At 37.9% G+C, this 16,494-nt stretch overlaps 3 protein-coding genes and 1 non-coding gene across 5 annotated transcripts; 3 read left to right on the forward strand and 1 right to left on the reverse strand.

The window, feature by feature from the left end:
* On the forward strand, positions 331-5,047 carry LOC104749841 (B3 domain-containing transcription repressor VAL1-like). The gene is made up of 12 exons (XM_010471550.2): positions 331-990; positions 1,237-1,318; positions 1,403-1,504; positions 1,596-2,158; positions 2,263-2,359; positions 2,439-2,613; positions 2,757-2,833; positions 2,930-3,319; positions 3,431-3,480; positions 3,599-3,712; positions 3,825-3,883; positions 4,133-5,047. The coding sequence occupies exons 1-12, from the start codon at positions 863-865 to the stop codon at positions 4,699-4,701; spliced, it is 2,406 nt and encodes an 801-aa protein (XP_010469852.1). The 5' UTR covers positions 331-862; the 3' UTR covers positions 4,702-5,047.
* On the forward strand, positions 5,447-5,517 carry TRNAG-GCC. Its single transcript has one exon. It is a non-coding gene; the product is annotated as a tRNA-Gly (tRNA).
* Positions 6,609-9,254, reverse strand: LOC104749842 (thylakoidal processing peptidase 1, chloroplastic-like). 2 transcript variants are annotated; one of them, XM_010471552.2, is made up of 7 exons: positions 8,232-9,254; positions 7,843-7,911; positions 7,674-7,742; positions 7,398-7,484; positions 7,247-7,314; positions 6,992-7,128; positions 6,609-6,889 (listed from the first exon to the last, which is right to left on the reverse strand). In XM_010471552.2, exons 1-6 carry the CDS (start codon positions 8,877-8,879, stop codon positions 7,002-7,004), a joined length of 1,068 nt encoding a protein of 355 aa, XP_010469854.1. In that variant the 5' UTR covers positions 8,880-9,254; the 3' UTR covers positions 6,609-6,889; positions 6,992-7,001. The 2 variants fall into 2 exon arrangements, with proteins under 2 accessions (XP_010469854.1, XP_010469853.1); XM_010471551.2 differs by having other exon boundaries at positions 6,609-7,128.
* LOC109129442 lies at positions 15,359-16,162 on the forward strand. Its single transcript, XM_019237693.1, has 2 exons — positions 15,359-15,628; positions 15,794-16,162. Exons 1-2 carry the CDS (start codon positions 15,359-15,361, stop codon positions 16,160-16,162), a joined length of 639 nt encoding a protein of 212 aa, XP_019093238.1.

Genomic DNA, 16,494 nt, shown 5'->3' on the forward strand with positions numbered 1-16,494 from the left:
TTTTTTTTTTTTTTTTTTTTTTGGTGTGTGTGTGTGTGTGCATGTGTGTTCAACTGTCATGCATGCATTCTATAGATTTATGATATGATCAAAAATAAATAATTATGTTTCTAAATAAATTATAATATTCCCAAATTGTATTATGTAAAGTACCTAAATATAGCAGAATACATATAACCAAATATTAAAAACCTACGTCATGATATTCTTATTTCCAAAATATATGATTCCTACCAACCCTAATTTTCATGCCTATATAAATCAATAAAAAATCTCAATCCCAACATCACCCAAAAAAAAAAAAAAAAAAAACTTAAAAGTCTTTCACTTTGTGTCTCTTCTCTTCTAGTACTAATCTCTCTCTCTGGTTACTTTTGTGTCTTTGTAAAGTCTTCATCAAGTGTCGTGCATGCATTTTTTATGCGTTTCGTTCTCTCTTGCATGCTCTCTCTCTCTATCTCACCCATAATCCTAATTTTCACATCGAAGAATTAAATTAAAAAAAAAAATCACCCAAAAAAAAAAAAAAACCAAAAAAACCAAAAACCTCGTTGCCTTCTTCTTCTTCTTCTTCTTCTTCGCCGTTACAGTCCTCTTCAATTCGCCGTCTAAAAAATCTTCTCTTTTTAATCTCCCCGCCGGTGTTTTCACACTCCCTTTTTCACCAACAATTCTCTGATCTCTCTGTCTCTTTACATGGCTTCGATTTTGACCCACAACGTCGATGCATGTTTCCATGACTAAAGTCTAATCCTTTTTCAATTTTAAAATCAATTCACGTCGATTTCATCTCCGATTCGTTGTTCTAGTTCTCATAGGGTTTAAGATTTTGGGGGATTGGGGATTCGAAAATCTAGGCGTGATGTTTGAAGTCAAAATGGGGTCAAAGATGTGCATGAACGCTTCATGTGGTACGACCTCTACTGTTGAATGGAAGAAAGGTTGGCCTCTTCGATCTGGTCTCCTTGCTGATCTCTGTTATCGTTGCGGGTACTCTCAATCTCAATCTTAATCTCTCTAATTTGTTCGATTCTTGAATCAAAGTCTCGATCTTTTTTCGTGACCCTGTTTGTTATCTTCTTGATTCCTCTGTTTTTGCGTATTGTGTTGTTGTGTTTTGACTACGTAGGTGGGTTTAATCTATAAATAGCACAAAATATGTGACTTTGGTACATAAAAGGAAAAAAATTTTGAGAGAAGAATTGATTGGTCGTTGTAATGATTTTTATCTTATAGATCTGCATATGAGAGTTCTCTTTTCTGTGAACAATTCCATAAGGACCAATCTGGTTGGAGGGAATGCTATTTGTGCAACAAGGTTCGATTTTTGAAACTGTATGAATATGTTTTCTCTTTATCTCTGCAATTTTTGTTGTTCTGATTGAAGTTTCTGCATTGACAGAGACTACATTGTGGATGCATTGCTTCTAAGGTAATGATTGAGATTATGGACTATGGTGGTGTTGGTTGTAGTACTTGTGCTAGCTGCCATCAACTCAATTTGGTGAGTTTTTTTTTTAACTCAATTTGTAGTATATATTCAAGTTGTTTGTTGTTCTAATGATTCTGTCTTTACGTTTACTAATCTTTTGCAGAATAAGAGGGGTGAGAATCCAGGTGTGTTTAGCAGATTGCCAATGAAAGCGTTAGCTGATAGGCAATATGTGAACGGGGAAACTGGGATGAATATTGAAGGAGGAAGAAACGAAGCGGATCTCTTTTCTCAATCCCACAGAGGTGAGGCTCAGCCACTAGTCATGGGTGGGGATAAAAGAGAAGAGTTCATGCCTCACCGTGGGTTTGGTAATACCAGCACCGGGTACAGGCTTGATGGTGCGGAAATGCATGAATCATCACCGTCACAGCCATCTTTGAACATGGGTTTGTCAGTACTTCCATATAGCCCATCTTTTTCAACCGAGGGTATCGAGGGAAAGAAACACATTGGTTCTTCTTCTCAGTCCAACATGGTCCATGGCTCTGCCTCTAACATTCTGCAAAAGCCATCAAAACCTGCTATGTCAACCCCTCCTGTGGGTAGTAAATCTGCTCAGGCCCGGATTGGAAGGCCTCCTGTCGAAGGGCGAGGGAAAGGTCATTTACTTCCGCGGTATTGGCCTAAATATACAGATAAAGAGGTTCAGCAAATCTCTGGAAAGTATCCTTTTATTTGCTTCTTCTCTGTTTTCAATATTTTTTTTGCCAAATAACTTATTCTATACAGACTTCTGGTAGTTCCAATGTTTATCTTAACAATCTTAGCTTGAATTTGAACATTGTACCTCTTTTTGAGAAAACTCTTAGTGCCAGTGATGCTGGTCGCATTGGTCGTCTAGTTCTTCCAAAAGCCTGTGCAGAGGTAACATTGTACCTCTTTATTTTTTTCGTGATTCTTTGTCTTGTAGAGTTATGACTTTATTGGCATGGTTGGTATATAGGCATATTTTCCTCCAATTAGTCAATCAGAAGGCATTCCTCTGAAAATCCAAGATGTGAAGGGTAAGGAGTGGACGTTCCAGTTCAGATATTGGCCTAATAACAACAGTAGAATGTATGTCTTGGAAGGTGTCACTCCTTGCATACAGTCCATGTTGCTACAGGCTGGTGATACAGGTACTTCTCCCGTAGCTTTATAATATAGTTTTAGCTAAAGCTTCAGGATTTTGTTGGTACTTACATCAAAAGCTTCATGAACCATTCAAAAACTGTTGGGTTTTTTTTTCCTCATTGTGTGGCTTTCTTTTTCACCTGAACAGTAACTTTCAGTCGGGTTGAACCTGGTGGAAAACTAATCATGGGTTCCAGGAAGTCAGCTAATGGTGGAGACATGCAGGTTGAGTTTCTATGAACTGGCTTTTGCAGGAATGTGCTGTTTTTCTTTTTTTCTGCTGTAGCTCCATTCTTATCCGGTTCCAATATTTATAAACAGGGTTGTGGTGTCACCAACGGTACTTCAACCGAGGACACATCATCGTCTGGTGTTACAGAAAACCCACCCTCCATAAATGGTTCCTCGGGTCCCTCACTAATACCAAAAGAATCCAATGGCGTGCCTGAGAATTTGAGCTCACCTTATGGTGGTAGTAGTAGCACAAAAAATGAGAATAACGGGGGCAGGATAGGTGATGATCCTACACGAGTTAAAGAGAAGAAGAGAACTCGAACCATTGGGGCCAAAAATAAGAGACTTCTTTTGCATAGTGAAGAATCTATGGAGCTGAGACTCACCTGGAAAGAAGCTCAGGACTTGCTTCGTCCCTCTCCTAGTGCAAAGCCTACTATCGTCGTCGTTGAGGAGCATGAAATTGAAGAATTTGATGTAAATCGTCAACCTTGTTAATTTTCTTACTAACAATTGGTTTCATGTGATTAACCTTGTTGTACTGGATTACTCTTAGTTAACTCATAGTTCTTTTTAATGTTATTACAGGAACCTCCCGTCTTTGGAAAGAGGACTATCGTCACTACAACACCTTCAGGGTAAGTTCTTTATAGGAACGGCAACATACATTATCATATGAATTATATCCATACTTGCACTTGGTGCTTAGCTCCAGCTTGCAAGCGATTTTTTTAAGAAATGTCTTTTGTGGTCCAGTGAACAAGAACGATGGGCATCTTGTGACGACTGCTCGAAATGGAGAAGGTTACCTATAAACGCTCTTCTTCCCTTTAAATGGACATGTATAGACAATGTTTGGGACGTGAGCAGGTAAGAAATTTCACTATTTTTTCTATCTCGTGACACCTGAATCAATATTCATTTTAGGTTTTTAATCTTGAGGTCCTGTCGCTGTAACGAATAAAATATACATTGGTGATAGGTGTTCATGTTCTACACCGGAGGAGAGTCTGAAGGAACTTGAGAATGTTCTTAAAGCAGGTGAAATCTATTCTACTTTGGCCTCTCATGGTTCCTTGTCATTAGCTTATTGCATTAGAGTGAGAGACTGTTTCCTAGTAGTTGTACTGTGAGCATAGTATTGTTGGGCGTTGGTATAAAAACGTCAGGATATATATATCTGTTATGTATTCTGCAAATTCGTTTTATGAACGCAGCTTACTGTACATGTACTCAGCTTATTGAGAATCTCAAGTCTCAATGACACTGTCTGTTTGTGTATTTATGTAGAGTACAAGAAGAGAAGAACTGGGGAAAGCCAGGTAGCTAAAAGTGAGCAAGAACAGTCTGGTTTGGATGCACTAGCGAGTGCAGCAGTCTTAGGAGACACAATAGGCGAGCCAGAGGTTGCAACCACAACCAGACATCCAAGGCACCGGGCTGGATGCTCTTGCATTGTGTGCATTCAGCCACCAAGTGGGAAAGGTAGGCACAAGCCCAACTGCGGATGTAACGTGTGTAGCACCGTGAAGAGAAGGTTCAAGACGCTTATGATGAGGAGGAAGAAGAAGCAGTTAGAGCGCGATGGACCAGCAGCAGAAGAGAAGGAGAAGGATATGGAACAGGCTGAGTCTGATAAGAGTAAGGCAGAGAAGGAAGCGAACGCAGCAAGGATAGATCTGAACAGTGATCCATACAACAAAGAAGATGTTGAAGCTGTTGTGGTGGAGAAAGACGAGAGTAGAAAAAGAAAAATAGGGGAGAGTTCAGGCGAGGCTCAAGACGGTGATGGTTTAGGAGTTAAGGAGGTAGAAGAAGAGGCTGAAAAAATTCGTGAAGATCCGAGAGGTTCAAGCTGATATGGAAGGAAAAAAGGGAAAGACCAAAAGCTGAGGACAGTAGAAGAAGAAGAAGCGAGAATGAGAGAGGTACAGTTTTGTGTTTGATTATGTTGTGTCATAGTTGTAGGAAAATAAGTTTTAGGTTCAAGAGTCAAGACAACAAGAAATGACCCATCTTTTGTTTTTGTAATTTTTTTTTTCTTTTTCAAATGGTTTGTGGTGACTTTAGTATGTTATGTCTGCTTTAATGTGGGTTTTTGTAGAAGGCAAATAGAGCTTAATGGCTTGGTGATGTAACATTTGAACTTCTTTTTATTGTTTCCAACCTCACATGGAATTGGCATTAGGATTTAATTAAAGATCATTCTTCTTAATTTATTGTGTCCTATCTTTCGATTTTCAGTGTTATGAAAGAAAATTAATAGTGCTAAGAACTTAAAGTTACATAAAAAGATGTGTACACAATCAGATTGAACTAATTTCTACACTTTTGAAACACACATTAAAAAATGGTGGTTTCTTTGGCTACCGACAGAATTAAAATTGATAGATAGATATATCCGTAGGGTAGATTTTGTATATATATGTTCTTTTATACTATAGTTTTTTTCAGTTTCAATAACAATGAGTTTACAATTGCATAGCTTTGAGAAAAACATCTTCAATCTCATCTAAAAATTTTTCTTTCATATTTTACAATTTAGTCTCGTAACTATAGAAAATGAATGTACTTTACTCTATTAATCCGTGCTATAGCATCAAAGCACCAGTGGTCTAGTGGTAGAATAGTACCCTGCCACGGTACAGACCCGGGTTCGATTCCCGGCTGGTGCATTTGAGCTGTGATGAAATTGGTTTAGCGTTGGTTGGGTCCTTCGCATTCTCCTGAACCCATCGGTTGAGATATGCCGCACTCTGAGCTCTTATATATTTATTTTTGCCGCACTCTGAGCTCTTATTGATGATCTAAAAGAGCTTAGTAAGATAGAAAAGAAAACATGATATGAAGTAGCTCATTGAGACACTTTATTTAAGTGCAAAGACCAAAGAAGGATATTTTAGGTTTTTCTTCAAAAATAAAATAGATTTTGATTATATTTCATAAAATGATTGAATATTGAGGCATTGAAACTTCTCAAAAGGACAACTTTAGTTACATTCATCAATGTCTTAATTACACCACATATATGAGAAGTTCTTGCTCCAACATTTGGTAACACGGGTTTAGATGAGTTTCTCGTAAGACAGTACAATCTTAGTCCTTAGACTTCTTATAATCTTATTGATCCTCTAATAAAAAGTCTTTTGCTGTCAATGGTTTTTGTTTCCAATGCTATTTGTATTGAAATTCATGTAGTGTCAATGATTCATGAGATCTTGCCCTTTTGATGAATGAACAAAAACTGGATGACATATTTAGTAAATTAGTAACTTGCAATGTCTTTTAATAAAGAAAAGGAAAAGGTTACACAGTTTGACAAGTAGAAACTGATTTCCATCTTGTATCATTAGGAATTGGGTGAAAGTGAAATTACCATCTGGTAAGACATGAATTGGAGGCTTGGAGCTGCCTCGTTGTTTGCTCAAAGACAAAAGTAATGTTTGCTATTATTATTATACGTTTATAAGTAGAAAAGAAGCACCAGTGGTCTATTGGTAGAATAGTACCCTGCCACGGTACAGACCCGGGTTCGATTCCCGGCTGGTGCATTTGAGCTGTGATGAAATTGGTAAGAGTTGGTTGGGTCCTTCGCATTCTCCTAAACTTTCAGTTGAGATTCGTCACACTTCTGAGCTCTTCCCCTTTTTTCCTTTTTTTAATTAACTAACCTCTTTTGTGACACTTAACATTTTCTCAGGTAATACAGTCCTGCTGTATATAATACAGTAATACAGATTGATTTTCAAAATATTAAGATAATAACTCACTGAAAGTTTAAATTTAATCATAACAAAAAAGATTTCATTTCTTTTCTTACAAGAACACACAATCCTTTTCTACAAAACTCAAAAACAAAAAAAAAAGGGAACTCTTGTTTTACAATACTGTCTTGAATTCAGTTCAGGGTTTAACACACAACATTCACAGTAAAGCTTTCTTATCTTTTCTTTGTATCTTCCATGCCTTTTATACACATAATTTCTCCAGCTTCCCGACCATCAACTAAGAACCAGATGTCGATCCATAACGATACAGAGTATGTATCTGCAGATATCGTAACGTGTTGAGTTTTCAGTTCCAAGTCTACCCAATTCTGACCAGACTGGTTTTGCACAATCTTGTGCTTTAATATTAAGAAGCATCCACCTTTATTTTGTCATGAAACTGCAACAACAGGTCCCTTTGGGATAGCTTGGTCGTGGTATATGGTGTCTGATACTTTGCTTGGTGGCCAATACCGGAACACAGATCTTCCAATGATGTTCTCTATTGGAAGTGGACCCCTGCGTTTACACATTCACCATTATTATCAATGCGGACGCACACTATTACAAAGACTGCATATAACAGATAATATGTATTTGATCCTCAAAAAACTGATTTTGAATTTTAGAGAGTTACCAGTTGTGAGAGTCAAAACTTTTGTTGCGGTTGTCTCCAAGGACGAAAACATTACCTTTAGGGACATACTGCAATTAAACATGTGAAGCAAAGCTTATCAGCAGTCTGATACCTAACAAGAATAAAATAAATAAGTGGTAAGTACACTCACCATTGGTTCCATTCCATACGACATTGGCTCTAAGACAAAATCTTCTTCTTGCACAATGTCATTCACAAAGAGCTTCCCATCACGAATCTACATGGTACACAAATCCACAGGTTAGACAGAAATATGATATAAAAGACAGAAAAAAGGGTTGGGTACATTTCTGAGAAAACTTTTTTGTCCGACAAAGCCTCTACAAAAGTAATACCGACCGAGTGAACAAAGACTTCAATGGGTGAAAAGGATCAATCAACAAGTGGATTGGATATAAGGGCTTACTTCTACCCAGTCACCTTCACTTGCCACTATCCTTTTTATGTAAACATCATTGCAACCGTACCCATGTTCCTACAATTCAAAAGGAGAACAACATTTACTTAATTTACAATTCAAGATACCACACACCGATTGATTCATCTGATGCAAAAAGTTTGAAACTGTGACCTACCAGCAAAATTGGAGGAGCCTTGAAAATTACTATATCTGACACCTCTGGCTTCCTGAAAAAGTATGAAACCTGACCAGCAACACCAAGGCAAAAACTCATCAGTTTAGTCATAAGAAACTATAAGAATCTCATTCAAAAACAACAAAACATATCAAGTTACAGTCTAGCAAATTGCCTATGGAGCAACCTTCACATCAATGCCATCAAGCTTACAAGAACAATATGTCCACACTCAATAAACCATACGATTATCGTACAACTACTTCATCATAAACATGTAAGAATGAACTAAAATCAGAACCGGCTAAAAGTCACCATCCAATTCCATCATCTATGACTACAATCAAAATCATAACAATTATAGATAACAACAGACTCAGAACTCGTACCTTCTCCGCCATAACACGATCACCAACGTCCAAGGTAGGGTACATAGACGCGGAAGGAATAGACTTTGGCTCAGCAAGAGCCGATCTGAAGAGGATAGAGACAGTAACCGCCGTGAAAGCAGCCTTAGCATCCTCAGAACAAATACCCAAAAGCTTATTAACCCATCCACTTCCTCCTCCACTCCTCGACTCCTTACCACTAAACTCCTGCTCATCATCATCATCATCATCATCATCACCACCACACACCGTTCCTCCTCTGTACACATCAATATCAGGAGCCTTCTTCATCCATTTCGACCCGTGAAGAAACGGTATAATAGAAGAAGCCTTGAAAGATGAAACCCCCAAAACATTCATCGACGACGACGACGAAGACGACTCATGAGCCGACGTTGACCTCAAGATCGAGATCAAACCCATCACAAGAGGACTTTGACTTCCTTCTCCGATGAGCTCCTTCGCGACGCTACCATACATGGAGGCAGGTCGAGTCGGAGATCGATCGAAATCACGCTTGTTGGTGAAGAACCGAGGACGAACCAGGGACTTGAAGCAGCAACGAAGATCGCCGCCGGGATCCACACGGGTCCCGGCGAGATTCCGAGCAACATGGGTGGAGTAGGTGAAAGTAATTCTAATCGCCATAAGTACGAGTTTTAAGAAGAACTTGAGCAAGTAAGGGTAAATTGAAGTGTCGTAAAGCGAAAAAGTTTCAGAGAAAGAGAGACTCAGAAGAACAAGTAACGCATTCTTAATCAGTCGATCAGTAAATTGAAAGCAGAATCGACGAATTGAAAAGGTCGAACTATGTCCGACGAGTCAAATTCGGAAGAAGGTGGATTATTCGCCGGCGAAGGTTTGGGAGAAGTGAAACGAGTGAAAGGTGGAGACTTTAGAGAGAGGGAAGATCTGGGTATCCCTAAAGGGCAGATCTTTTGAGTTTAATCAAGGAAGCTTCTTCGTTGGTAGAGAGAAAGAGAGAGATATGGTGGTGGTGGTGAGTTATCTCATCTGAGATGGACTTTTTTTTTTTTTTTTTTTAATTTTAAAATTAATTTTAGCAGAAAAGTCAAAAGTTTGACTCAAGAAAAGGAAGAAGAAGGAGATGAGTCAAACTCGGCTGCTGGGCTTTTATGGGCCGCACGATCTCGTTTTTTGTAATGCCGTTGTACAATAACGATGCTAAAAATACTATGGCTAAAACAAGTTTTGAGTTTTAAAATACCATAACTCTTCTAAATTTCCTAATTTATGTCTAGCAAAAATGAAAGGGACCGTCTATCTATCCTCTCACTCACTCAAGTATGAAAGATTCATACTGCATTCAAATATTTGAGGAAGTTAACTTAAGCAAAAGTAAACTTATTCGTTGTAATTAAGAATACGGAGAAAAACTATATTGACCCAAATTAAGAGTTTAATTACTAAATTTACTCATAAAATGTGAGGGTTATATGAATTATTTTTGTGCCTAAAATACACTTTTTTGTTTTGTTAGGAAAAAAATAAAGTCAAATTTACCCTCCCAAAACTTTTTTAAGAAAATTAAAATATTTTCAAAAGTCTGTCGGACTAATTGTGATAGATTTATTTGCCTATGACATATTTATTTTTGCACAACTGATTTATTTTTGTATGACAGATTTTTTATGACAGACATATTTTGGACGACAGATTTTTTAAGTACAGTTATGACAGATTTAAAGTTGATGACAAATTTATTTTTCACGATAGACTTATTTATAAAGATACCAAAGACTTTTACAATATATGACAGATTTGATATAATGTCTCGCAAATTTATTTTACACAGTTATTTCAGATTTATTTTCTTGATTAAAAATCTGTCATGTTACGACAGATTTTTCTACAGAAAAATAATTACTAGGTTGACCTCTATTGATAACAGATTTGTTTTAAGTTACGATGGATTTTTTAATTTAACTAAAAATCTGTCGTTTGTAACAGATTTATAATGTTTTTAAAAAATTGCTAAAATGACCTATGTGAATACCATATGTTATGGCAGATTTGTTTATGTTATGACAGTTTTTTTTGTTTCCCTCCAAAATTCTGGTGTTTAATAACAGATTTATTAGATGTAAAATGTAAATACAGTGACAACAAATTTATTTTAAGTTATTTTTTTCAGTAATATTGTTATTAATTATATTTTTTTATAAATCATATTTTCAAACTCATATATTTAAAGCATATTTTATACATTTTCATTTTCCTAAATTATATTAAAAAAGTAACATCATATTCAAAATCATTTTTTATATATTATATTATATTTTCATAAATCTTATTTTAATATTTTTTATATACATTATTTTTTTAGTTATAATTTCATACATTATATTTTTTGTAAAACTTATTTAAACTATATAATCTTAAACTTCATATTTTTACATCATATCTTTATACATAATATTTTTATAAACAATTTTTGAATATTATTTTTATACATTATATTTTAAATCAGATTTTATTTTTATATATTATATTAAAAATAAACGTCATTTTTTTTAATCATTTTATATTTTTAATTAATCATATTTTAAATCAAAATATTAAACACTATAATTTTTAGGTTTTTCGTTTTTTTCAAAAAAAAAGTAAAAAAAAACAAAATTTATGGGTTTTTAGTCATTTTACATAAAAATTGGATCATTCTAGTTATGGGATAGGGTGAAGTGTTAATCTAGCAGTTAATTGCCAAATTTGTGTCAAACTGGTATATTTTCACTTAAGAATATACAAAAGTATGCACGAAGTGTGTGTTGCACCTTTTTTTTTTCTTTTTTTCTCTTGAAAAGTCTTAAAGGGTGATGGAATATCAGTCATCATGTACATGTTTTTTTTTGGTAAAAGGTTAAATCATCATGTACATGTTTCATATCTGATTAACCAAATGTTAAAAAGAGAGTTAACGTAGGATAAGAACTTGATTAACCAATCGCCGCGTAGGATAAACAATGAAGAGAACACTAACTAACAAATGATGAGACTCTGCATCCTAGCTACAACATATCTGATGCGACGGTATATTCTCTTAGCCAGATAAAAATTGACATAATTTAAGAGTTTACAGATCACATTCTTGAGAATTGGTCTCGAAGATTGTTTTGTATAACTTTTACCATATGCCTTTTTTTTACTATTTTTTTTCCTTATGAAGTGGGTCTACAAACTCTACATGGTTTACTATATGGGATTTGTGGGTACACCGAGACTCTTGTTTTTGAAAGAAGAATCGTTAAGACAATTTTTTTTTTCTTTTTCTCTCAGATGATCGTGCTTCCATCCTGAATCCAAGGTCTTCCACCGCTGGTAGTATCCCTCCACCTCCGCTTCTCCCCTATGATCCCCCTGACCTTTCCCCCGAGTGTACCTTCTCCAAATTTCCCCCCCTCTCCTCTGCTGTGGCAAAGACTTCCATAAAGCATTTATCGCAAACTGCCAAATCCCAAAGGCCTGCTATATTTGTCTCTCTCCAGGTTGGTACTTCTATTATCGCCCAAACTACCTCCTCTGCACTGGATGTGGAAATGCATCTGGTAGATGAGGACACTACTACCTCGAACAACTCGGATCTAGCAAACCCTAGATCTGGTGCTACTGTAGCTACACGTTCCACAGGACAACAACAATTTACTGTAATTGCCCCCAAAATTACTTCTCCACTTCTCACCAACAAAGCCTCTACCTCCTATACTCCCATTCTCCCGAGACCTCATGTTCCTGCAACCACAACCATAACACCCCCTACCATAGTACCAATTATACCAATCCTGCAGAACCAGTCTCCAGCTATACCTCAGAACCCCATTTCTGCTGTCCCGCACCAAAATCCACCCACTGCTCAAGATGCTTCTTCCCTTCCCAAGCCTAAACCTAACACTCTCGTTGATAAATTACAGAAATCTACTGACAGATCCCTTCGCCAGGTTGCTCCAGCCGCTTACACTGAGACCGGTAGGCCCACAATACACATACCGGATGTTGTCTTCCAGCGAGGCGCAAAGCTACACAAAGATTTTATCCTCTGTTTCTTCAATGGTAGACCCCCTCTATTCCACCAAATCTAAAGTGTCCTAAACCACATGTGGGGCAAGGGACGTCAACTAGAGATTCATGTCAATCACCACATGAACTCAGTGCTAGTGCGTATCCCAAATGGCTATATAAGAGCGAAGGTTCTGGAGAAATGTATCTGGTACACAGCCCCCTGGGATCCTCAATATTCTTCAACTATTCCACCTCTGGACTCCATTCCCATTTGGATCCACATGAGAGATAACCTCTAGACTTGAGGACCTCAGAAGGAATTAGTTTAATAGCGGGATTAGTAGGAGAACCAAAAGAAACTGATGACTTCACCCTTAATCTGGTAAGTCATCGGCTTGCTCATGCTAAAGTGCTTGTTGATCTTTACCAAGAAACTACTAGATGTAGTGGAATATACGCGTGATAATGGCCAAACAGTGGAAGTGGGTATTGAGTACCCTTGGCTCCCACTGCCATGAACTTGGACATACTGCCAAAAACTGTGTATAGTTGCCTCCTCATGTCCCTATTCCGCCTAAAAATCGACCAACTGTGAGAAAATATGTCAAAGAAAAAGGCAAGTCGATTGCTCAATCTACCTGGACAGCGAAGGACACTTCTACCCGTAAGGAAGACGTTCTTCCCACCACTTCTGCTCCTTCTCAATCTCCTTCGGCTGTGCCTGCCTCTGTCTCCACCACCCCACCTACTCCCCCACCACCCTCTGATCATATACTTTCTCCTAACCAATTTGCAACTCTTTCCCTACCACTGACCAATTAAAGTTCTTCTTCCGCGACCAATCAAAGTTCTTCCTCCGCGCCCCATCCTTCGCCACCTATCGTTTTGAACCCACCCATCCACATTGACCCCCACTCAACAAAACCGTTTGAAGCCCATACCATCATCATTGTAAATATTCCAGAACTTGACCATGACCTCCCTATGATAATAGGTTTCCCAGCAGCTCTAACACAAAATGGTACCCCTTACCCACAATCCCGCAAAAAATATCTAAATTCTAACCTTAAGCACTCTCGTTCCCACCCCTCGCTAATAAGCCCCCCTCTGCAACCAAACCCAAAACCGTCACCATAGACAACAACACCCATCTCCCTCTCCCCTTGTTCTATCTCCCGCCTTTTGGCTACTAATCATGAGCTACTATTGGATACCTCTCTTCTTGAAAGAGAGTCTCTAGTTCAACATTAACGGATACAAAGCACTTTTTGGAATATCCGCGGCCTAAATGACCCGGATAAGCATCTGCCCTTTTGTAATTGGCTTAGGACTTACCAGCCGCTTTTTGGAGCTATTTTGGAAACACATATAAAATAACCTATGTTGAACCGAATTATGGAGAAGGTCTGCAAAGGATGGAAGTATACCTCTAACCATTTATCAGATGAGGATGGCCGCATTGTGATAGTCTGGAAGGATCTAGTGTCTAAAAGAGTGTTGCACCGATCAAGGTAAACCATCACATGTGATGTCACAATTGCAAAAAAACTTCAATTTGTGTTCACATCAGTCTCTACTTCTAACCTAAGAGAGGAGAGAACCGATGATCTAGTATCAAATAAAACCTAATGTGCACTCAACCACGATCTAGTGGTGTCGTCGTAACACTTCAGAGTCGAATCCACAAAGACCAAACGATACACTACGAAATTATATAGATCGAGTATAGCTAAAGCAAGAGAAAGTTTGTGTTTCAGGTAATCAATTAAAAGCAGAAAATAAATAAAGGTTTTGAAATCAAAGAAAGGTATTGGGCGTAGGGAATCAGTTAGGAGATACAATCACAAATTTAGTTGATAGATTGGGAAAGCATTAGACACCGTTCTTAAACTCAAAACTCAATTATAAAGCTAACCTACTTCCGCAGCGATAGCTAACTATGCAAAGAAATAACTAGACCCTAAACTTCCATTTGGATCTAGCTAAACAAGAAAGCATTAAAGCTCAAGTTTTGATTCGTTCACAAAGTGCCTCAACTTCAACTTCCGTTGGCTAAGGTCCACCTTGCTCACCTATGTTTCTTTCAAGTAACTCAACAACACTTTCGGTGCCACGATGAGTTTAACCTAAGATCTTAATCTAGGTGATCAGTCTAGCTTAAGCAATAAGAACAACTATAGATGAAGAACAATAAGATCAATCCCAAATCTAACAAACCTAAGTTTAGAGAATCATAAACCCCCTTTTGAAACCCAAAACCTAATAGTAAAACTANTAATCTAGGTGATCAGTCTAGCTTAAGCAATAAGAACAACTATAGATGAAGAACAATAAGATCAATCCCAAATCTAACAAACTTAAGTTTAGAGAATCATAAACCCCCTTTTGAAACCCGAAACCCAATAGTAAAACTACTCAGACATAGAAATAAAAGAACAGCAAAACAAGGATGAAGAAATCATAATTGAATTGCAAGGAGAAGTAAAAAAGGGTTCAGAAATCTTCTCCAAAGAGATACAAATGATAGAGATCTTCTCCCAAGCTTACAAGTCTAAAAAGCGGCGTAGAATAAAAAGATGTCTTTCTAGAGGTCGAGCCTCTTGCTTAAATAGTAAAATAAAACCCTAAAAGTCGGTTTAAAACGAAAAAAGGAAAAGTTGCTTCGGGTACGGGATCGGTCGATCCGAATGTGGATCAGCCGATCCAGGATGTTTTTTCTGTGTTCGTTCCATCTGCTTGCTAGTCCGATCAGTCTTCACTAAAATAGCTTTAGATGCTTGTTTTCATCCCCAAAACATTCAGTGTCCTTCAAAAGCAACCTAGAACCTGTACAAACTCATAAAAGACCAAAAAGACTCTAAAAGTACACTTTGACTCAATAAAAGACTCAAAACAAACCTAAAAACTATGGTTAAAACCTATAAAATACAGACACATCAACCGACCTTTGGGTGGACCTCATGCGCTTGCAGCATCAATTTTCTTTGGATACTTGTCCTTGGCTTGTAGGAGGGGATTTCAACCAGATCACCCACCCGAGTGAGCATTCCACTCCCTCCGTCAATAGCCTATCCTCTTCAATGACTGAATTCAAAGACTGTTTAACCCAAATGGACCTGTTTGACCTGAAGTTCCAAGGTCCTCTGTTTAGTTGGAGTAATCACCAACCTGCGGGCCCTATAGCGAAGAAGCTAGATCGTGTGCTTGTCAATAACCATTGGTTAACAATATTTCCTGATAGCATCGCTACTTTCCTCGCTCCTCTACCCTCTGATCACTCACCCAACTTAGTAGACCTTGCATACCAACTCCCTAAGGCTGGAACCAGACCCTTCAAGTTTTTCAACTACCTAACCAGACACCCAAACTTTCACCAGTTGGTAACTGAGGCTTGGATTCAGGCCGGAAGCTTTGCGGACAACCTACAAGACTTCTGTTGGAAGCAAAAGATCATCAAAGGAGACTTAAAAACTATAAACAGAGATAATTTTTAACAAATACAAGAGAGAGTGAGTGAGGCTAACCATTTGTTGCTAGATGTGCAGGTACAGGCTCTGAATAATCCTTCACTAAACACTTTTCAGATTGAGAGAGATCTGCACGTCCAATGGAGCTTCGTGAAGGGAATTGAAGAAAGTTATTTCATACAGAAATCTCGAGTTGATTGGTTAAAGGAGGGTGACCTTAATACCTCTTATTTAAAGAAAATATGCCAAGTGCGTGCAAGCTATAATACTATCCGATCCTTTCTCCTAGACTCGGGAGACTTGCTAGTTGATCCAATGGAGATGAGTGAACTAGCAATTGCTCATTTCAAATCCATCTTAGCACCTGATCGGTTGTCTATCCGTGTTGTTTGGTCTTCCCAAGAGTGGTTCACGTCACTTAATCCTTTCAGCTGTTCCCAAACTTAGTTTAGTGTCATGGTGAGGATCCCAACTCCGGAAGAAATAACCAAGGTTTTTATGAAAATCAACCCGAACAAGGCACCTGGTCCTGATGGCCTAACTGCAGGTTTTTACAAAGCTGCTTGGAGTATTCTTGGAGATGAGGTCACCACTGCTACTATTAACTTCTTCAGGACATCCTTCCTACCATCATCTACCAATGCAACAATCTTAACTCTGGTGCCAAAGAGACCGGGAGCATCAAAAATAGTAGACTACTGGCCTATCTCATGCCTCAACACTCTGTATAAAGTTATCTCTAAGCTTCTTGTCTCCAAACTGAAGCCTATTCTCCCTTC

Source organism: Camelina sativa, chromosome 16 (assembly GCF_000633955.1).
Source record: "Camelina sativa cultivar DH55 chromosome 16, Cs, whole genome shotgun sequence".
Classification (NCBI taxonomy): Eukaryota; Viridiplantae; Streptophyta; class Magnoliopsida; order Brassicales; family Brassicaceae; genus Camelina; species Camelina sativa.

Excerpts from the sequence above, each read along its gene's own strand:
- LOC104749842 (XM_010471552.2), bottom strand. The coding sequence starts at position 8,879 with ATGGCGATTAGAATTACTTTCACCTACTCCACCCATGTTGCTCGGAAT. Across the intron at positions 7,743-7,842 it reads AGGCTCCTCCAATTTTGCTG|GAACATGGGTACGGTTGCAA; the intron begins GTAGGTCACAGT and ends TTTGAATTGTAG. Across the intron at positions 7,315-7,397 it reads CGTATGGAATGGAACCAATG|TATGTCCCTAAAGGTAATGT; the intron begins GTGAGTGTACTT and ends GTTTAATTGCAG.
- LOC104749841 (XM_010471550.2), top strand. The coding sequence starts at position 863 with ATGTTTGAAGTCAAAATGGGGTCAAAGATGTGCATGAACGCTTCATGT. Across the intron at positions 2,360-2,438 it reads TTCCAAAAGCCTGTGCAGAG|GCATATTTTCCTCCAATTAG; the intron begins GTAACATTGTAC and ends GTTGGTATATAG. Across the intron at positions 3,481-3,598 it reads GTCACTACAACACCTTCAGG|TGAACAAGAACGATGGGCAT; the intron begins GTAAGTTCTTTA and ends TTTGTGGTCCAG.
- LOC109129442 (XM_019237693.1), top strand. The coding sequence starts at position 15,359 with ATGGACCTGTTTGACCTGAAGTTCCAAGGTCCTCTGTTTAGTTGGAGT. Across the intron at positions 15,629-15,793 it reads ACCCAAACTTTCACCAGTTG|GTACAGGCTCTGAATAATCC; the intron begins GTAACTGAGGCT and ends CTAGATGTGCAG.